We start from the raw sequence: 23,322 nt of genomic DNA, 5'->3' as shown, positions 1-23,322 counted from the left end.
AACACATTTTGAGACTCTTAAGGCTGACTGCATGAAATTTAAGGGCAAACTGATACTTGTCTGAGCTCTGCAGGACAGAAATTTACATGCATACTTTGAACAATTTTATTTTTACTATTCAATTCCTTTAATGAATTATGGGATTTCTCCTGGTTCTGTCATTTGGGACTTCAAGCTGCTTAGTATCTATAAGGAATATTACCAGAGATTACTCGGTACTCAAAGTGATTGGAAAGAGAGGCCTGCACTCGAGTACATATTCACAAAGCACATCTTAACACTCTAAATGTAATAGAACTCATAATATGGCTCTTTTGCATAGTAGCGTTCCCATTACACCACGGGATGGCACATCTCAAACTGCAAAAGAGATTTCTTTCAGAAAGTGTGCAGGATTCTGATGCTACCCTCAAACATGTTCTGGAGTAATGACCATCAATAAAATCTTACCGTAATTCATAGAACCAGAAGATAATTTTGCTGGCACAAAAAATTATTTAAAAATCACACTTATCTCTTTTTCAAAAAAAAAAATCACATAATATGGGGTGCCTGGGTGGCTCAGTTGGCTGGGCATCTGACTCTTGATTTCTGCTCAGGTCGTGATCTCAGGGTCATGAGATTGAGCCCCATGTTGGGCTCTGTGCTCAGCAGGGAGTCTGCTGGTCTGCTGGAGATTCTCTCTCCCTCTGCCCCTCTACCCGCTAGCACATTCATGCTCTCTGTCTCAAAAATAAATAAATAAAATCTTTTTAAAAAATCACATAATATCAACAATAGTTAAATCTTTTAAGATAGAGATACATACACACACGTATGTATGTGTGTGTATATATGTATGTGTACGTATACACGTGTGTGTGTGTGTGTATCCATACAGAGACTTAAATGGTATTTCAATGACTTCTAAAGGAATGTTTCATTTTCCAATATCTTTAGGACCCCTATTTTCCCTAATTTTCTGTCACTTTATTTCTCTTTCAATTTTCCACAGCTGCCTTATAGTATCTTCCTTTTTTCTTTACTCTGACATCTTTATTATCCTCTCTTTTCTCCTTCCTAATGCTCTCTCCACAATTTCTCTGAAACAGATCTAATCAAGTTTTTTTTTTTTTTTTTTTTTTTTTAAGTAGGCACCATACCCAGTGTGGAGCACAGAGTGGGGCTTGAACTCCTGAGATCAAGACCTGAGCTGATATCAAGAGTCTGACGCTCAACTGACTGCCACCCAGGCACCCCCAGATCTAATCAAGTTTTAGTCCATTAATCATATTACTCCAATAAAGAGTCCCTTGGCTCTTAAATTGAAAAAAACATGAATATCATAGCAATGAAGTAGGGAAGTTGAAGGGGCTCCATTTTAGAAACGCTCCATCTCTGCTGTTTTTCTGTGAGGCGCCATTTACTCATGTTCCATATTTTGCCTCTGAATAAGCCAAAGCAGCTCTGTTCCCACTTGAAGTGGGAAGCGAGAAGGTTAATCATTCTCTGAGTTTTTGTCTTAGGCCCCAAACACCTGACAACATGTAACGAGAGCCAGATCCCAAACATGTTCCAGGGTATTAGCTTCCAACAAACTTCGGCTGATAATGGCATCAATACCCCTATCTTCGGTCATTTATGGAATAACACCTATTGTTCCCCCAACACTTGCATGTGATTGACCCTACCCTGGATTCCTGGAGGAACACATACTCTATACCCTTTTCTAATATAAACCCCTAACCATAAGCAACAACAAAACTCATTCTTCTCTCCTTTCTGAGTCTCTCAGACACTTTGTCTGCTATTCTGTCTGTCACTCACACTATTCAATAAACTCTATTTTCACTTTCTCTGGCTCACATTTGATTTCTATCCTGTGTGAAGCCAAGGACCCTCTTGGCTGGTCCTGTGGGATCTTCCCCTGGGTTCTTGGACCCAGCCTGCCTACATCAGCAAGACAGTTTATTTGTTGTTGTTTTTTTTAATTTTGATTACGTGTATGTATTTGTGTGTGTGTGTGTGTATGCAGCTAGCTAGTTCTTTAAATCACAAGCTATACTGTAAATATTTCAACATGAAATTTTTTAAAGTAGAAAACAAGTGCAATGTCTTTGCACTTCACTAATATAAAACAAGAAAACCAAAAAACTTATCCTCTGTCTTGCACATAAAAAAAAAGACTTGATAAATATATCACAGTGAATAAATCTTAGATATAATATCGCAAACAGAATTTGAGAAAGATCAAGTTTTTACATTCTGATGAAAGGCAAATCCTACAAATATATATGAATAAAGTAAATGAATTATTGTTTAAAAAGTTCTATTTTCCTTCAGATGGAAGATTTCATCTGAAAGACAGAACCAGAAAACAAGGCAAATCTAGTCCTTCACTACTCACCATAAATCATAAGTACCTGTCCAGGGCGCCTGGGTGGCTCAGTTGGTTAAGCGACTGCCTTCGGCTCAGGTCATGATCCTGGAGTCCCAGGATCGAGTCCCGCATCGGGCTCCCTGCTCGGCAGGGAGTCTGCTTCTCCCTCTGACCCTCCCCCCTCTCATGCTCTCTCTCATTCTCTCTCTCAAATAAATAAATAAAATCTTTAAAAAAAAAAAAAATCATAAGTACCTGTCCCTATACGACCTGGTGTTTAGTATCAACAAATACATTTAACATCAAAGGAAAAGTATATATAAATAGCAATTTATAATTTAAAAGAGAGTTTTACCAAAGACAGTCAGCTCTGCTGGGTCACTGTCTCTTTCTCCCACCATATTGGTGCCAACACAGGTATACATCCCTGAATCACTTTTCCTGGTATTGGAGATCATCAGTTTTCCACCACGGATCTGTTAAAATTAAAAAAAAAGAAGAAGAAGAAGAAAGAAAAGAAAAGAAAAAGAAAAAAGAGGAAGGGAAAAAAGAAAAAAAAAGAAAGGAAAAGAAAAGAGAGAAAGAAAATGCAAAGTAAAATAAACAGCAAAGAGAAGGTGACTAATAAATAATTTTGAATATTTAGGCAGAACATTTTTTTTCCTAAAGGAAATAGCTCAGTGTCTAAGACCAAAACTTTCCCCCTATCTTGGCATCTGCATGTGTTTTTTCTTCTCTTAACTTCTCCCTCAGGATAAGCCTTCATATTCCCTTTCTAGAAAATGCTTTTGGGCATTCTTTTTCTTTCTTGTCTGGTCCTATTTTGACTTTTGTGACTGCTTCCACCAAATCCTAGTGGTTGTCTTCACTCTGAAGTAGGTTGAATGAATTGCTATTGATATTTGTTATCAGAAAGAAGCACTAGATAACCGTTTTTGGTACTATAATGAAATTGAACTGACACAGAGGGATTCAACAAGCATTTACTGAGTACCTCTATGGGCTGGGCAGTGTTCTAGATGTTTGAGATTCAGGAGTAAACCAAATAATAATAAACCTCTGCCTTCATGGAGCTTAAATTTCAATTTTTAGCATTAATTATCTGTCTCACCTTGATTGTATGTATGAGATAATTTTTGAAGAGGAGGGCAGGTTGGATAAAAATAATTTTTTTTAAGTGATGAGAGTATGAGTTGGTGTAAATCATTGGCTTCTACTAGGTGCTTACTAATTGTTTCTTAAATGAGAAGCATTTATTGACCAAATAAACCAATGTAATATGTTAAAATGTCTATTTGTTAAAGAGGATATTGAAGCAGAATTAGATTTTTAGGATGTGTATCACCAACTCATGGCTTCTTTTCCAATTTTTTTTCTTTATATTTATGTAATTCAACAATCTTAACATCACAATGACTGAATGTTCTTAAAGAGATAGGAGAGAAGAACGTGCTGGTTTCCTCTGTTAATTTTTATCTCATAGGCAAACAAAACCCATGTAGGTATGTTCTCAATGGATATATTTCAGGCTCTGAAACTTATCATGTCCCAGAAAGGGACTTTTAATTTTGTTTTTACATGGGAAGAAAAGACTGCCAACCTGTTCTTAATTATGTGCTGTGGAGTATAATAAACTGTAGGTTATAAAAATGGCCATGGAGGCCATTTCTCCTCCCCCTGAAACTGAGTTTGGCAATATAACTTGATTTGACCAATGAAACTAAAGCAATGTTTCAGCAGACGAAAAGTGTTCTCAAATTGAGACTTGTCTTTCCTTGCTGGAATCTTGAGACCACCATGGGAACCAGTCTGAGCTGGTCTGCTGGAAAATTAGAGGCCAAGGGAAGAACCAGGATGCCCAGCTGAGTATAAGTCAATGGCCAGACATGTAAGGTTACCCTAGATCATCCAGCTGCCAGCACATCTTTTAAACAGGCCACAGAAGCATGAGAAAACCTAGCAAAGATGAGCCAAGCTGGCCCAGAATAAAGAATTGTCATCTTACCCACAGAATCATAGTCTAAATAAAATGGTTATTATAAGTCACTGTATTTTGTGGTGGTTTGTTATAAAGCAAAAATTAAATGATGCAAACATGAACTAGAAAGCCTTCAACAGTGATTTTACTCTATCACCAGGAGCATATTTTCATGTTTGGTATCCAAGCACAGACCACTGAGAACCAAATTCTGCCTGGTAATGTAGCTCCTCATGGTGTCAAGAGTTCAAGCCAGAATCACATTAATATATATTGTGAGCTCTTATGTGGCCTATCTGGTTATGATGTAACCACGATGCATACATTAAAAAAATCTTCATTATAAGGTATTTTTAAAGATAATAGACCCTAGACTATATAGACTTTTTATAGAAATGGCACATTTGTTCAGTTAAATGAGACATTATTTTAAGTAAAATATATTTATTCTCAATAATTGTACTGAATATAAAAATTATACTAAGAATAGCATCAGAAGTTTGAAGCATTATCTACTATTTCAGTGAACTGGTTCCCATCACAAACAAACCTTGAGTGGATCCTCTAAAAATATAAAATAATTATATGCCATTCCCCTTCTCTACCTCTTTACAATGGTCTGGGTGTCTCATTTTGATATTAATCAAGTGATGAACCTAATCATCAATATTCCTTGAAAGCAGACTATTTTTCTACAAGAGCTAAACTGCAGAATCAAAAAAGTCACGTTTACTTTGATTTTACTTTATACCTCTTAAACTTTAAATGAATTCATGTAAAAAACTTTAGTTATAAATATTAAATTTGAAAACTGAAGAAGGTGCTTGAAGTACTCATTACCTCACATTATTTTCTCTTATAATTTTGAAAATAAGTGCTAAAAGAAATGTTCTCGTTAATATGGCTTACAGCCATCATTTACCCTTTATCACTCAGGTGAAACTACATAATCAAAAGACGCATTTGAGATGTTAAAAAGAGCTTTGTCACCTTTGTACTGCAAAGATATATATATCTTTACATCTTCATATATATCTACATATTCGTATCTTTTCATATTCAGATTGGTACATATATTAATATATCATCTACACTTGATTTCTATAATTTTTGTGTCTTTGAAGCCTCATCCTAAAGTTTTAGTTCTCGGTTTTTCTTTTTCAGTCCTTTCAAATGCAGTGTAAATGGTCATTAGCATTCAGTACATGTCTACAATTTCATTAGCAATAAAATATATCCATTTGAAGACTTGATAGTCAATCTCTGTAAGCATTAATTTTAATTTAACTCACACTTATTCTTTCTTCCTTGTCATCAATTCGAACTTTGTCTTTCTTCCAGTAGATGGTGGGTTCTGGGTGTCCCCTGGGAGGCTGGCACTCCAAGATCGCAGGCTCTCCAGCAGCCACTACAACATCTGTGGGATTTTGCCGGAAGTCATCTCGTAACACTAAAGAAAAACAATTGTAGTGAAAGAAAACTCAATGACAATAACTTTAGCTTTCTCTTGCAAAATGTAACTTCACGTCTTACTTACTTTGTTCTAATAAAAATTAAATCTTTACTGAGAAACATAGCCGTGCTCGTCTTAAAACATTCTAGGGCCAAACTAAATGTTCAACAGGGAAATGGCTGACTGTAGGATCATGTATCTTTGCTATAAAATCTGCTTTAAAATATAAGAAAAGTCTAAGGAAAATAAGAAATACTCATGATATAATTTTGAGATTTAATACTCAAGGTACAAAATTGTTTATGCAGTATGATCCCATTTTCTATAAAGAAAAAGCATAATGTGTATATGCATAATATGTATATAAAAACACTAAATAAATCATCAAGTTATACTTAAAACCCCAAAACAAGTCATGTGCACATGGTCTGTGAGCACGTATGCATATCAGTCTGGGAGGGGAAATGGGGTGAGGACTCTTTGAGAACGCCCTTTCTCATGACATGAATATAGACAAGATCCACACTGTTTTCATTACACTTCAGAAGATGGACTCATTGTTCACCCTGCAATGCACTAACACTCACATACACAGGGCTACATTTTCATTCTCCGTGCATCTCCACCTGCCAAGCGACATCTGGGCAGCGTGACATTCAGAGCAGAGATATTCCTTATAGCAGTTTGGCCAGTCTGAATTTCCCCTCCTTTCATTAGGAGAACAGCAGGTTGGACCTCCATTGTAACCTCCGAAAATCTGGCATGCCTGGCTCTCCAAATGTCACCTATCTATCTGTGTGTGCTTTTCTTTGGCTGGCAAGATGAAAAGCCTGGAGAAATGACTTGGCCCTATCAGATTGCAGAATGCTGGGTGTCTTTAGCAAATAAACTATTTTAGGGGAAACAGTCAAAAAAAGTAGTTGAGACCAGGCCTATACCATATACCTCAACTGCCTCTGCTTTTTCTAACTGCCTTGACTTTCTTATTCCTTTGTATTCCAACACTGACAACTTTATTTCCTAAGTGTATCGAAGGGAAAACACACACACATGCACATACAGTGTCTTATATCTATGTTTATACATAAATTGGTTAAGCTGTTTGAAATCAAAATTAGGTAGCTTCTGCTAGCCTGTTATGTGAATCATCTGCTACAAATGTGGATTGGGTCACACCAACTGCCTTTGATGTCCTATAGTGAGATCTACTTCAGCACTCTGCTCCTTTGTTGGGCAAAGTCTCTAGGTTAATTGTCATTCTCCAAATAAATAAAAATTCCCTGGCCTGAAAATAGCTCCAGAGAGACAACTGAGTGACTTTTAGGGCTTTTCTTCTCTTGTCTCTTGCAACACATCCTTTAACAGGGGTTTCCATCTTAATGAAGTCATGGCCTTTCTGAGATTAGAGAACCTCGTCTCCTATTGAAGGAACAGTAAGAAAGAATTCAGCACAAATTGCTCACTCTCAGTTTATAAGCTGATTAATTTACTGCTTTTGCTGCTAAGGAAATGTGTTCCATTTTAGCACGGTGAACTGCACATTTTTGGTTCTCTTGTCTCACTGGCAAGAGAGGTGTGATTTATATGCATAAGGATTTGCTTCTGAATGGGCTCAGAGAAGTGTGCATTTAAATGTGACATGCAGGCAGGGGGATGGGAAGGGGTTAACACTGTGGTTCCCTTTTGCAGGTAAATCCTCCTGGGAAAGCAAGCTGGTGACTCATTTATATTCTAAATACAGAACAGCTGCCTATTTATGCAATGTTAAGACATGCAAAAATATGGTAACAGAGTGGTGAGCACCCCAACAATATCCGGAACTGGCAACAAATGGTGTTTTGGCAGGCCCTCAATCTGTTCCAAAATGACACATCTGGCCAGTTGAAGGACCTTCTCTAGAACTGGTCTCTTAACAAATGACATGCCAAAAAGGTACTTAAGGCCATTGCAAATCATTCAGAAACACAGTGTTACATCAATTTGCAACAAGCCAAATTAAGGAAAAAAAAAATTAAAGGTCCTTTGACATGGAGGACAAAAAGGAGAAAAATATCATAACAAACTAAGGACTGCTCCTCTTAAACAATATAACATGTGTTTATGGCATTCACAAAAAAGAAAATGACTCCAATTTGCAAATGAAGCCAAGAAATCTAACATCAACTGTAATTTTAGGCTTTCAGACTATTCACCCAGAGAGTAGGGTGAGATAATAGTATAATTGGTACTGTACCCTCTTCAACAGGGAAAATGCTCTTTGGGGTTTGTATAGCATTCAGTTAATTCATTTTTTTGCTTAGTGATACCATTTCTTTTACCCTAAGTCTTTGAGCTAATAAAATGGATTTCTTCTTTCTCTCAAAGAAAACAGTCAAGGGGAATACATCCTTTTCATCAGGTCCTAGCACAGAAGACCAAAAACTTACTCTTAGCGAAAAGTAAAGCCATTTTTACTCTTTTCAAACTGTAAAAAATGGTAGGTATGTTCTGATATTTGCTTACATATTTCTGAGGTTTGTAGATCCATTCCTTAATATAAGCAAAATAAAATGAAATAATATCTATTGTTTCCAATTTTTGTGCTAATTTTTCATTTCTGTCTTGGATTTTGCCCTATACTTTATTGCAGGTGATAAAGAAAAGAAAATATTCCCTATAGTAAAGAATTCATGCATTTTGGATGAAGGGAAGTAAAATGGTCTTGTAAATTAGAAAAGCAAGGCAAGTCCAAATTAAGTCTGCATTTTTTTTCTCCTGAGCTCCTATTGTAGAAAGAATTGAGAGCAACATTTTTGATGTGGCTTGACAAATAAGCCAAAGCAAGGGTACGCAGCAATATGTGTAATGTGTAACTAAAGCTCCAAACAGGTCTTTAAGTAGAGTGAAAAGAAATCAACCTGATTAACCGAGAAAAAAATCTGGTTACAATGACAAAGACTTAGAGGGCAGTGGTAAGTTATGCTTTCAGGAAAAAAAAAAAAAAAAGATATAACAGGTATACCCTTTTGATATAGCATTTCCTTGTGGACCCAAATCCTGCCAACAACCACATAAGCTTGAGAGCAGAAACTTTCCCAGCTGAGCCTTCACATGATACCACAGCCTTGACCAACACCTTGACTGCAGCCTTATGAGAGATCCTACGGCAGGTGACTAACTTAACTCTTATCTGGGTTCCTGATCCACAGACAGAGAATAAATGTTTGTTATTTTAAGTCATGGAGTCTTGTAGTTTGTTACACAGCAATAGTAAACTAATATAATACCCTATAAGAGTTTTAGATCTAGTTGTGCCTTTAGAGCTTACATCTCCGATTCCTGTCTCCTCATAATACCATCTTCTTTCACCTCCAACTCCTCTCCCTTCTGTCCCAAATCAACAGTCCTCAAGAATTTTAAAAATAGATATTTCATGTTTTACATCTTTATGTATTTTATAAAATATTTTATATTTTATATTTTTTACATTTTTATTTTATATTTTGCCAACAAAGGCAAGGCAAATCATTACTCAGACATTTCCACATATTAAGTTAGATTAGCAGGAATAGTGAGATGAGGCTACATAATTAAGAGACCAAAGATGTATTTCTGAATTACAAGGTACACATGCTTCAGAGTAGTTATTAGAAATATAGAGACTAAAAATACTACTGATAAAAGTAGTCATACACACTATTGGGTAAAGAATACCATCCACGACAAACTAAATCGATCATGAGAAAGGTAATCTAAAAGGAAATTATAATTAAAAACATTGTTAGCAGCAGTTGAAGCTGATAGCAACTCAGAGCAACACTGATAGCAAGGCTTCTTTGCTGGCAGGGTTTCTCTCTGTAGGTGCCCATGAGCTGTCAGAGATGTGTGGCTCAAGACTTCTCAGTCAAAAACACTTAGAGGAACATCTAATTATCAATGTACATTAGCATTTGGTGGTCTTTCTGCTTAGAAATCTCCCCCAGATTCCCCTTTGTTTCCTTACTTTTTCCTATTTCTTCCTTCAGACGTATACCATTCCTTCAGTGTCAGCTTCAGACTTAGTCATCTGAGAAGTTTTTCCTTCTACGCTCCCACTGGACTAGGTGACCCTCTAATGGGCTCCCATCTTGAAGAACATGAGAAGACCTCATTGAATGTCCTTGATTGGTTGACTGAAGTGATGAACTCCTCTTCAAGAGGTGTGTTGCAGTCTTTTTCTCATATCAAATAAACCACAACATTTTGTTTTGTTTTGTTTTGAAGCCACGTTTTAATTTGATTTTAAAATGTCATTTATGAAGTACCATTTAAGTTGGTTGGATTTAAGGGATACCATGCCTACCTACAAGCTCATATATTTCTAAAATAAAATCCAGCCAGTTCAAGAGGGTCAGAAATCAATCAGTCAATTACACAACAGATTTATGCCAACCAGTAAAACTGTTAGATCAAATTACACTGTCAGTATTCTAATGGACTAGAAACAATGCAATAGCCATCCTACAGCTGGTATGTATTGTGTCCCTCTCCCTACTGCCACTAGCATCACCACCATCTAACACCACGGGGAAAGAGCAGGTGTAAGGCCAACCAGCCTGAAGCTCAGGTCTTCTATGCTACTTCTGAGGAAAGAACACTGTCTCTTCCTGCTGTACTGCACGACTACTGTTGACCGCCACACTGTTACCCCAGGGGGAGCTCCAGCCTCAGGATGAAACTGAGACTATGCACTTGAAAAAAATCTGGGTTCTTGATGACCTATCTGGACGAATAAATCTTGAAGACTGTACTAAATCTGGACTTTCTAGTTATATGATCTAAATAAGTTTTTTTTTTCATACTTAGAACAGTTTAAATTGAGTTTCCCCTTTCAACTAAAAGCTCCCCACTGACAAGCTGTAATAATTCTGTATTTTTCTGAAGTTTCAATGATGGAAAGACCAAATAAATCAAAAGAGGAATCATCATTCACAACAAACCATCTTATTATATTTGGTACATTCAAACAAAATAGGGGCGGAATGGACAGACTAGCCACCAGCTAAATAGATGATAAAATCTGATATTTAGGGGATAAGTTGTAAGTGGTTTCTTCTGCACAGAAGGGGAACGAGAAAGAAAGAACTCAGTGGGGAGACATCCTGCTACCGCTGTGCAAGCTGACACTCTGGCACCTCTGAAGCATCCTAACAATTCCAAAATGAGCCGCTCTCGCCCCCCATCTCTACTAAGACTCCCGGTGCAAGCAAATTCACTCAGCAAATGATCCAGATAAACCACTGATATGAATTGGAGCATGCTGAATAAACAAGGATGCCCTGTGACTTGTTCATTTTCAAGTCATAGCATTTTGGGAAGCCTGGTATTCTGCAGGGAATAAAACACACAAACACACAATTCACAAGAGGAAGCGCCCGCTCCAGATTTCTTAGCTAAGCCTTTATTCTTGAATCCTTTTTTTTTTTTTAGTCCTGTTCTGTCCTCACCAGCAATGTAATTTGAAGGCCTGCTCAGAGTGCCAAGTCTTTCTTAATGTTTTCCATTAATGTTTAAAACTTGCTGAAGGATTCTTAGAAATTGCATGGAAACGTCTTGCTCTCTGTAATTTGTATCCGTAACCTCTGTAATGCATATGTTCTCCTTGGGGACTGAGTGTTGAGATCATTCATAAACTCTTGGATCGCATGTGGCACCGCAAACTGGTGACATCTGACCACGGCAGACTCCGAAACCTGTCTCTGGTAATCATTTCCTTTGGTTTGAGTTAAGGAGCCGGCAGTTGGCATACCTTCAACACTTGGAAGTCCTATTTTTGGCAAAGCCTAGCATCTGATATTTGACAGGGATCTGCATACTCTATCCGTTAGCTTAGGAGGAAGTTGTGGATTGGAGCTAATTAATGTTTAATCAGCTCCTCTTTTTTCTTCCTTAAAGTGCCTTCATCCACAAAACTGTTCATGTGGGATTAATGTCTCCAGCATCACAGAGAGCTCAAAGGAATGAGAGTGTCTTAGAGATGCGCCTAAATATAGTATGTGAGGAGGAGGATGGTGTGTAGAACAGTAGGTATTAGCCTAAACATGTTCAAGGCAAAGCCTTCCACTATTCAGAAGAAAAACCTCTCAATACCCTCAAAATATTCTGCTCTATTACCCAAATAACTTCTTTCTAGCACCTGCCCCATTTAGGGCTAATTCTAGTCTTGGCTACAGAGGTGCCTACAACTCTGGGCAATGGAAAAAATGGCACATTGAGTTCAAAATACAGAACTACACAGGCTAGCATTAAAAAAAAAAGCATTAAGTAACGTTTCTCAAGATGGTAACAAGAGCCTTCCTGACTCAGTTGGAGGAATGTGTGACTCCTGATCTCAGGGTAGCAAGTTCAAGCCCCACGTTGGGTGTAGAGATTACTTAAATAAATAAAACTTAAAAAAGAGAAAAGATGGTAACAAGAGGAAATACCAGATTTTTCAACCTTATAATACTGCCTCCTACTTTCTCTAGATCTGGGTTTGAGTATAAACAAACAAACAAATAATCATGACATCTTTACAGGATTTGTATTTACAGGATGATTACAAATAGCCATCTGTCTGCTTCTAGCTTTTCAATCTGGTTCATGTCCCATGAGCCTCAAGTCTTTAGCCAAAGCAGTTACGCTACTAGGTATCAGGAAGGCTTGTTACAACTGCTTTGCACAATGCTTTTTTTGCCCTTACTTCCCATTTTTCTTCCACATCCCTCTCTTTCTCATCCTTTTCATTTAACCCTCACTATTAGACCAAAGAAAATAGAAGTTTGAGAGGACTGAATATCATATATATAGATATGCAAAAAAAATTAAACACAATGTATTTAAGTGTACATTTAAATTTAAAATAAACATAAGTATATATTTAAATTCTAACTTCAGGATTCATCACTGCTTTATAGCTACATCTGTCATTTTGAATAAAGGAATAAAGAGAGCTATCAAGTAATTATTAATGTGCTGCTTTATTCTGGATCCCAATAGATTAATGCCCTCCTCCCGCCTTGTTAGTCCTTATCTGAAGGCATTAGCTTTTACAGCATTCTAACACTGCATAGTTCACAGAGGTACTCAATCTCGACAGCATCTTCCTGTCATTCTACCCTGTCCTAGTATCAACGGGTTATTGCTCCAATATTTCTCTCCCATGGTGTATTCTGATGTGCATGATCAACATGAATTACAATGCCAAGTAACTGCCAGATGTCATGAGTTATAAACTCAATAGTCTAAGGATTATTACACATTAGGGCACCCTACAGTGCAAGGGTGTCCTGGAATTTATGTGTTATTTATTACCTATTGGCAGGGTCTCAAAGTAATCTCACCCCTGCTGATGAAATGAGGGTTGGAAGGAGAAGAAGGTCAAGGTCAACCTTCCTTGTCAAGAATGCCAGTTACTTCGAAACTACCGTTGCTTTATCTTTTTTCCCCCTCTACCTGAAACTCAATGAAATCTCTGAAAAAGAAGAACATGTATTATAATGCATCTATGGACTTTCAACTTAATTTTGCTGATTTCACAATTTTCATCATGTCGCCTATTTTGACAACACATTTCATAACCATAACTGTTAGAGGTTTGATTTAGAGGATACTTGTGAGCCCCACCATAATCCATAAACTTAAAAATGACCTCTTTTGAAAGCACACTGTTTATTTTCCTTTTTTTACATAACAGGAACATAGACCAAAGACTAACAGCATGAGACTTATTTAAATTTTTAATGCAACAATGAGAACATTTTTTAAAAATCATGTCCCACAAGCCTGTGGACTTTTCAGTCTTCCCCATTCAATATTTTAAGATTTGCATACATCCATGCCACAAAATATGGTCATTATTCTAAGCTGTCATGAATTTTGCTGAAATGGATGTAATATGACATCCTATATTCTTCTAGAAATGTTCTATTTGATTACTACATGACACAAAGCTTGAATGTTTCCTAATCCAGAATATGGCATATTTATTTTCAAATTGGCTGATTAAAAAAAGCTCTATCACCTCTCTCTTCTATCCCAAAGACCCAGTAACCTTCTTTTCTTTTGCCACCAAATGAATTCTGAATGCTGCAGTTAACATTCAGTAATCTCATTACCCATCTACCATAAATCTTCAAAAGCATCACCATGTTTTGACAGCTGAGCAGGACAAGAGGAAGCAAGGAGCATATCCAAGCACTTGTTATGAATGCAAATGTGCTAAAGACCACATTTAAATTATTTCAGAAAACTCATATAACACCACTGACAACAACTGGAAGACAATGTGCTTAACAATTTTTGTTTACCTATGAAAAGCACAATTTCCCATATCCCTGATGCTAGGTCCACAACCCACCCCCACTCCACCCATTGCCATACACTCTATGAAAACAAACTGATACCAAAGAACCAGTAATGAATATCTTTTCAGGTGTAAGTAATACTGAGTTCTCATGATAAAAATTTATTGTGTGTTTTACTGAAAAGTGTTTAAATATTTAAACATTCACGTATACTTTAATCAAAACTTCATATCTTATATGAAACTGGAAAGATGTCATCTTAATGGGGCACCTGGGTGGCTCAGTCATTAAGCGTCTGCCTTTGGCTCAGGTCATGATCTCAGGCTCCTGGGATCGAGCTCCACATCGGGCTCCGCATCGGGCTCCCTGCTCCATGGGAAGCCTGTTTCTCCCTCTCCCACTCCCTCTGTTTGTGTTCCCTCTCTCGCTGTCTCTCTCTGTCAAATAAATAAATAAAATCTTAAAAAAAAAAAAAAAGATGTCATCTTAAGCATGGAGGTTTTTAAAAAATCCCTCTCTTCCTCTGACATAACCTGGAGTCAACCTTGGCCAGCCACAGGCCAACCTTGGCCATGTTCAGCAAGAAGGGAATAAATCAAATTATTTTCTGAGTCTCTGGCTATATTTTTATTCTCTGGGTTCCACTGTTATTGTGAGGACAGGGACTCAGTACATTTTCATTCCCAAATTAAGACAAAGAATAAACAGAGCCACTTCCTGCTTGGAGAGGTGCCAACTCCCTACCCAGAAATAACTACCTTGTTGCATGTGATTGTTTTAGCTTCTCTACCTGAGAGGGTACCAAAACTTGATAAGTAAGAGTTATCAAAGAGTCTATCAAACCTTCATTATTTTGTCTTAATCAAGGCTATTTGTGATACCAGATGATTAAAATTAACAAATTATTATAATCTTAAATTTTGGTCATTTTCATGCACCAAATATCAACTGCTTTACTCCACTCTTCCCCAAAACTGTCTATAAATGGTAAAATTAGAAACATTTCTTGATGCTGTCAATGAGCAGTCAAATTTATAACTATTCTGAATATCCTACTTCCTCTCCACCATTTGCCCAGTTGCTTTCGTAGGACCTGGAACTGGCATTTGATTTATGCTTCTGAAACGACCACTATTTGGCAAGGAGGTAATATGGCATTGTGGTTAAAATAATGGATTTAGTCAGCGGCCTGGGTTTGAATCTCAGTTCTGCTACTTTACTAACTGGATGGTCTTATACAATCTCTGAGTTTCTTCATCTGTAAAATGGAGATAATAAAGCTTATGTCTTTGGATTGTTATGAAGAATTAAAAAAGTGGTCTTTGTAAACACACTGAGACATAATGGAAGGACCTCATAAGTGAGAATTATTATTGCTACTGGGAATTAGAAATACTGGTAAATAAAAAGGATCTTGCAATTGGGATTTAAATATAATAGTATAATCCAAAATCAAATATATTTAGGTATTTATGTTATGTTATAAAGCATTAACAGGACAATAAAATGTCATTGATTCCTCCCAACTAAAAAGTTCACATTTGCCCAGTAAGTTTTACCCAGTTCATTTTTAAAAGGTGATTTTAACATAACATTTATTTTTGCTTTGTTCAAATGATACCAGATAAATTAGAGAATCTTCACTTTCCAATCAGTTCTAGTTATAACTATATCTTTTGTTTAACAGAAGAGTTTTCCAAATCAGTCACTTTTTTTTTTAATTTTTAAGTAATCTCTACACCCAACGTGGAGCTCGAACTCACAATCCTGTGATCAAGAGTCACATGCTCCAACAACAGAGCCAGCCAGGTTCCCATCGCTTCTTTTTAATTTGATAAGTATGTACGCATATTTTATTGTTGCAAGGTGCTGTGCAACACATTGAGGAGTACAAGATACTTTAAGCCGAGATCTTGACTTCAGGGAGCTAAAGAGATTTATATATAACTCAAAATCTACAATCTGAAAGAAAGAAAATAAAAGCATGCAGTAACTACATTGAGAGGTACATTGAAAATACATTAAAGTCCAAAGGAGAGCAACATTGCATTCAACAAGGAAGGCATTTTAGAGGAGCCAACTTCAGAGTTGGGTTTGGAATATGCAGCATATTCTCTAATTAATTACAAAAAGAACAGAAACATTCTGGAATGTGCTTGCATGCCTATAAAGTGATCTCTGGAAGAACACCTAAGAAACTAATAATAACAAATGCCTTTGCAGAGAAAAAAAACTGGGAAGTAAAAGATGGAAGGGGAAGACTTCACTCTATCCACCTTATACTTTTTGATTTTACAACATTGTTAATGTAGTAATTATTTATTAATATTTATATTTAACAACTTATGAATAAAAATAAAATCGACTATGTGTATTTTCAAAGTATACGCTCTGTCCCAACTGGATTCAACAGAGTTGTAAAGAGGGTATGGAAACCTGGCTTTTCCCAAGAGTCACTTAGAGACATAAAGTCCAAGTTTATAGAAGAATGGCAGTTTGGAACATAAATGTCAACAGAATATCTGCAGGATGATTATAAGGCTGACCTTAGAGATCAAAATATATAATTTGATTAATTATCTCTTTTCTAAGATAGAATAAAAATTCAGAAGACTTGAATGTTGAGAAGGTCTTTTCTTTTCATGGAAGGTTAATTGAAGCGCTACTATCAGCTTCATATAAGAGATATGAAGCTGAGGAAGATGACAACATTTTGAACCAGACCTAGGCCTCTTAGTGCCTGTATAGAGGACTGGATAAAAAGCAAGGAAGTTATGGAGGAAGGAGTAAGTAGTGGTGACTCTGCTCTAGTTGAGAGAGGCTTGACACCATCACATATTAACTGTCTTCACAGAGTGCTTAAAAGCCAAAATATCATTTACTTAGAAAAAAGTTCTTCAACTTTTCCAAATTGTAAGTTGTGGATCTATAAACCCACTTTAAATATGTGAATCAAGAAAATTATAAATGATTCTTCCTTTAAAAAATAAAAACTTATCTCCATTTGAAGGTTCTTCATGGAGTTTTCTTTCTTCTTCTTTTTTTTTTTAAGATTTATTTATTTTAGAGACAGAAAGAGCACAATCAGGAGAGACAGAGGTAGAGGGAGAGAGAAACTCAAGCAGACTCCCCACTGAGCGTGGAGCCTGACTTGGGGCTTCATCTCAGCCCCCTGAGATCACAACCTGAGCTGACCTAAGCCAAAACCAAGAGATGGACATTTAACTAACTGCACCACCCAGGCGCCCCTTCATGTAGTTTTCTTTATTGTAAATGTTAAAAAAAATTGTTCAGCTTTATAAAGATTTTGGTTTATTATCTTTGATACATCTATGTCTTTTATATTTCATATAATTTGAATATATAAAAATATCATTAGCTTTTTATTTTATTTTAAAGATTTATTTATTTATTAGAGAAAGAGAGAGAGAGAGAGGGCACATGTTGGGGAAGGCAGAGGGAGAGAACCTCAAGCAGATTCTCCGCTGAGCTGGGAACCCAACTTGGGGCTCAATCCCACAACCCATGAGATCATGACCTGAGCCAAAATTTAACAGTCAGAGGCTTAACCAATTGAGCCACCCAGGAGCCCCTAGCTTTTTATTTTAAAAGTGAGGAAACAAAATACATGTATGTACAGATTAAGTATAATGATATTATTCAATCTTTAATATAATTTTTCTTATAGGATGATAGTTGGTGGTATATCATAAAATGAATTATATTCTATCTTAATATAATTAACTCTTGAGGAAACTTTCTCTATACCAGTAAATTCAATTTTGTCTAATCCTTAGGTTTATGATAATGTCAGCTCATTAAAATGTTAGTTAAAACTCATTAAAACGCACAAGCAGAGGTAACAACTTCATTACTGTAATATGAGGTAAAGAAAAAGAGAATGCTTTATTATCATTTAATTGTTTTCAGAATTGAATATATTTGCATAATACAAAGGTGCACTGTATATTTTCAATAGTCTTCAAATATTAAGCAGCCCAATATTAAAAAAGCATTCTTTAAAAATGACTTTGTTACTGCAAAATTCTGGTTGTTCTTTTTCATTTAGAAAAAGTGGCCATAATAGAGATAGAAAATCACTTGAAATAATACTAAAATATGTTAACATAGTTTCTTTCTTTTTCAATGTTTATAATGTTTAGGTAGAATAGGATTTCCATACAATAGTGGATGGCTTAATCAAATGCTGCAATTAATTGCCTTCACTAGATATGTCAGTACTTTGTAAAAATGGAAACTCAGGTAGAAATTACATTGGAAATTAGCTATATCTCCAATGCAGATGCAATCATTTCATGTTTCTCTCCCATAGTAGCTTAGCCAGAGTAAATACTTGATATTATTGCTGAGAGTTAAGATGTGGATAATTCATATATGTGATTTTTTTTGTATTCTCTTCCAAATCTGACATGATAAAACCATTACTATTAAATATATCTAAAATATATCTAATTGTAATATGTCTAATTGTAATGTATATTTCCTATCATGTATTCTAAGATACTCTCCTAATTTTCCTCCCACTAGCCATTTACTCTTGTATGTACTTTGCCAGAAACTTTCTGTTCTTAAAGCATAGTCAATATCACTCAAAAATGGAGTATCCTCAGACACACATTCTTCCAAGTTAACCTCTGCTAGTCCTGCCTGATGCTGATGACTCTAAAGTGAATGCCTCCAGCCTTGAGCCCCCTGGAGCTCCAGACTTGCTTGTTTAACATCACCACTTGAGTGATGTCTTGAATTTAATGTGACCAAAATGGAATTCTTGATTTTTGTCACACAAATCTTCCTCTCCCCAATCTTCAGTGTCTTTGTATATGGTATTGCCATATACAAATTGCTCAAGAAGTTATTAATTTTCCCCTATTTCTCACACACTATGCTGTCCATCAGTAAGACCTTAATGAATGAAATGTCCTCAGAATCAATTTTCTTTACCTCCACTGTCATTTGGTCTGAGTCACTATCATCTCACCAGGAATAGTGAAGCTGACTCTTAACAGTATTACTTTAGTCTTGCCCCTCTTACAGTCAGTTCTCCACACAGCAGAGTAATATCATTAAAATTATAAGACAAATCTTGTCATCCCTCTGCTTAAAATTATCCAAAGGATTCATCACATTTACAAAAATCAAGCAAACAAACAAAGAAACAAAACCCAAAATCCTTACTCTGGCCTACAAAGCATCTTGGGGTCTGGCTCTCATCTTCCACTACCCTTGCCTCTTACTCCATTCTCCCCCAATGAGCTTGGTCCTTCTCTTCTTCTAGCAAGGCAAATAACTTCTTTAGGTCCTATTCCTACACTACTCACTGTGAAATTTTCTTCCCCTAGAATTTCCTTTTAGGTCTCCTCTTTTTGTCCATCAAATCTCAGTTTACATGTCAAATCTTTGGGTTCCCCTTTTATGATGACCCAATCTAAACAAGAAACAATATCACACATATCACATCTCTCTGGTATTTTTCCCCCTGCATATCACATATCACTATGTAAAATTATTATAGTTTGCTTGTTTTTTTTGTTATCTATCTGCCTTCAGTAGGAGAGTAAATGTTTATTGAACGAATAGATGAGTGAAGAATTCAATTCTTGTCATCATCTAAACTAGATATAGTTGATTATTACATATACATCTTTAGTAAAAAGTTTCCTAAGTTGATTTAATGATTTTACTCAATAAATGTATAGAGAGTTTCTTGTTCTTTATTTTGGTAAATGATACAGTATGCTTTGAAAGAGGTTATTGTGGAATGATCTCCCCACATTTATAAACTTTTCAAGATCATGTTCTGAATGTTTATTTTAAAATATTTCAGTTTTCTGGAAGGGTGAGATAAATTAAAACCTAATAACTGTCAAGATGTCCTGCCTAGAAGGTGAGTGGAAACCTCACGATGACCCGGAGAAATAGGTTGGTTTATGTATGAAAAGACAGCAGTTCCAAAATGCCAACTTCATCCAGTTAATAAACGGAGAAGCCAGGATTTGAAAATAAATCTTCTGTTTTTATTCTGGAGCCTATACTTTAAGATTACTGTAGTGGAAACTTAGGCATAACAGACATAATTCATAATTCCTGAACCTAATTATTAAATATACTAAAAATAACTTGGTAACTAAGATCTTCATTATAATCAGTTATTATATCATGCTGTGAGATGGTGATTTCAAACATTAGGCTAAATCTATTTTTAATTCAAAATTCATGATGAAACTTGATTCTTTGAATAAATCTCTAATACGAATTGATTTTCTACAATTGCTTTTTCCTGAAGAACAACAGCTAATGGTAAGTGAATTGCTGATCAGTATGACACTGCTGTCTTTCTGTATAAAGAACTATTGTAGCTTTTCTAAGGGTGTGCTCAAGCCCTCAGGATTAGGGACTTCCTTTCTTTCTTTTTTCTTTTCTTTCCTTCTTTTTTTTTTTTTTTGTTAATATGTAAGTCAATCTCTTCTTTCAGCAAAAGTAAACATTTACTCAGCTTCAATCTTTTCTCTTTTCTCATTTATTTTTCACTGAATATTGGACAATATATGTAGGCATCTCAGATAGTTCACTTTTCAGAATGATATAATCACTATGAGGTTATAATTTTTGCAACGACAAGTACAGCCAGAATTTTGCATCTCCAGCTATTCCTTGCCTTCTGCAGGGTAGGCCCTGGTAGCTCACAGGTTTTGGTGAAGGAAATCATTCAATTTGAATCCTGGGATCATTACTTATTAGCTATGGAATTTAGGACAAGTTATTTCCCCTTTCTAAGCTTCTGCTTCTTCATCTGTGAAATGGGAATAATGGTGGCCATCATCCAGGGTGGCAGTGAGGATTAAGTGAAAGAATTTTTGGCATTTAGCACATACCTGGCAAAGAGGAATGTTCATTCATTATCATGGCTTTGCATAATCAAACAGAAAGAGATGTTTAAAATTATATATTCACCCTTAGAAAGTACATATTTCCCCACAGTGATAATTCTCTTGATTAAGTTCATAGGTATGTAACAAAATTGTAGGTAACACACAATAGAATGGAGATTTCTCTATTATCACACTAATTTAATAATGTAATATTTAATAAGTAATATTGAATAATATGTTGCATAAGCAACTAATATTCATTGGACCTAAATAATCAGTTTAAATATTTACACTAATTTGTTTAGATGAAAAGTTGTGGCACTTTAATTTTGCTTTACGTTAAGAAAAAAAATCATTTACGTTTTGGGTTGTATTTCTTAGTAAAAACACATAGAACAAGTGGATCAAGACTTTTAGCAAAAGAAGGGATAATGTGTAGCAACTAGATGCAAAAAATGACTCTACGATAACACCAAGCAATTTTTATGCCTAATTCTTAGTGAACAATCACTTAGTTTTAGTTTAAATGTAGATATTTTAACACAAAAATTAGCTTCTTTATACAGACTTTCATTATGCTCAAATTTATGACATTTCTCTTGTCACATTTTTAACTACTGAACACATGATTTCATTATTTACCAAATTGGGTACCTGATCCTCAAAATTATATAACTATTGCTGATTAAAGATTAAAATAGATCATTTATTTCAAGATCACACACACACGGAAATTGAACTAGTGAGAGGAAAAAACAAAACAAATCAGGGGCCTTAGTTTCTAGAGAACCCAAAATCACCTGTTCCTGACAGCCCATCTTCCACTCTCCAAATGCCTATTAGTAAAAGAAAAGCAGGCCAGTACACCCCCTGACATCTTTAATTGACTTCCTAGAGAGTGTTATCAAGAGCTACTCAAGCGGGGCTAATAGTGCCTGCAGATTGCTCACACATGGCAAAGCTGGGTGAGCTGGACTTTAAAAGGTCTGGAGGAAGAGTATAATCTCTACTCCATGTGGGGGCAAGAACTAAGGGTTATCTGAAAAGCAACAAATAATCCTTCAGCACTCTTGAGACAGAGGGAAGATGTGTAACGTGAGCCATGAAAATCGGTGCTTAAATGCAGACTCCCTGGAGGTGCCTCCTATCGTCATATTTAGATTGTGACCCTGAGTTGTGTTAGTCAACGGGACCTGAATGACAGGAAAAGACACTGGCCTCACTGAGCCTTCCTTTTGACAATTCATGTTGAGTCTTCTGAGAGCACATGCTTCCGGGAAGAGCCAGGCTATGTCGAAATGAGGCAAAAAGGATCTGGCAGAATCAGACAAGCCCAGTCATTTCAGTGAAGTTTAAAACCTCATCCCCATAGGGAGGGCAGCATATGGTGCCTAAGATCTCTACTTGGACTGTCGCCTAGGCACATCGGGATGAAAAGAAGTCTGTTTGTTTTCTTTTCATTTTAGTTTTGCCACTGAATGTCTCGCTTCTGTACTCGATATTTAATTGGAACAGAATGAAAGTCTTGCATACAAATCTCAGCACGTTGTATCTTTCAGCTTTTATTAAAACATCATATTTTCACATGAATGTTTGCCCATCACTTCCAAGACTGTCCCCTACCTCCTCTCCACCAAGCTAAGATCCTTTCCTTTGAAGCAGAGCCAACCCTTGAGGTTTCTTGCACCGCCAACAAAACATAAACAATTATGCTTCAAGTCTAAAGACAGCAACTCCTGTTTGCTCTTAGTGTTAGATTTTCAATGATTTGTTTCATTCGCTTGCTGCGTCAAACTATGAAAAAGTTCACTGTACAAACAAGAACTATTTCATAGTTTTTAACGTTGTTTTTTTCTAGCTGATAGCCAATATCAGCTTCTATGAAGTGTTTTTTTTTTTTAAGTGTCACACTTTTTGAATGTTTCTATTCATTTTCCCCTAGTTAGTGTAACTTAAAAAAGGATTTTTCATTAATGATTGGAACTGCTCAAACATTTTTTTATGTTTATTTAATGAATCTGTGTTATCTCCTCAAATGTGTGAAAAAAGGTTCTTGTCATTAATCAAACAATATTCAAGCTTTGATAATTATAACAGCAATTCTATTTGTTTTAAATTCAGTTAAACTGGTTGCTTTGGAGTCAGCATTATAGTTTCATTCTTCTATTTATTATCCCATGATAATTTTACCTTTTGAAGTTACAAGCTATAGAATTAAAAATAAAAACAAAAACAAAAAAATGACTTTAATCAGCAACAGTAAACTACTCAAGCAATTTCCCTTGCCATCTCCTGGTATTAAGCTACACACCTGGGGAACGGCAGACTAAATTACAGGT

General features: G+C 36.0%; 1 protein-coding gene across 18 annotated transcripts in view; it reads right to left on the bottom strand.

Moving 5' to 3' along the window:
- Positions 1–23,322, bottom strand: part of ROBO2 (roundabout guidance receptor 2) — a 1,625,448-nt gene that overhangs the window by 165,118 nt on the left and 1,437,008 nt on the right. For all 18 annotated transcript variants that reach the window (XM_078058803.1, XM_078058842.1, XM_078058774.1 and 15 more), the window contains 2 exons: positions 5,630–5,787; positions 2,715–2,835 (listed from right to left, as the gene is read on the bottom strand). In XM_078058803.1, the coding sequence (XP_077914929.1) occupies positions 2,715–2,835; positions 5,630–5,787 (279 nt within the window). The remainder of the gene's footprint in view (positions 1–2,714; positions 2,836–5,629; positions 5,788–23,322) is intronic.

Source organism: Halichoerus grypus, chromosome 1, assembly GCF_964656455.1.
Source record: "Halichoerus grypus chromosome 1, mHalGry1.hap1.1, whole genome shotgun sequence".
NCBI classification, from domain to species: domain Eukaryota; kingdom Metazoa; phylum Chordata; class Mammalia; order Carnivora; family Phocidae; genus Halichoerus; species Halichoerus grypus.
The sequence above is the reverse complement of the archived record's forward strand: the minus strand, read 5'-3'. Positions and strand labels throughout refer to the sequence as shown.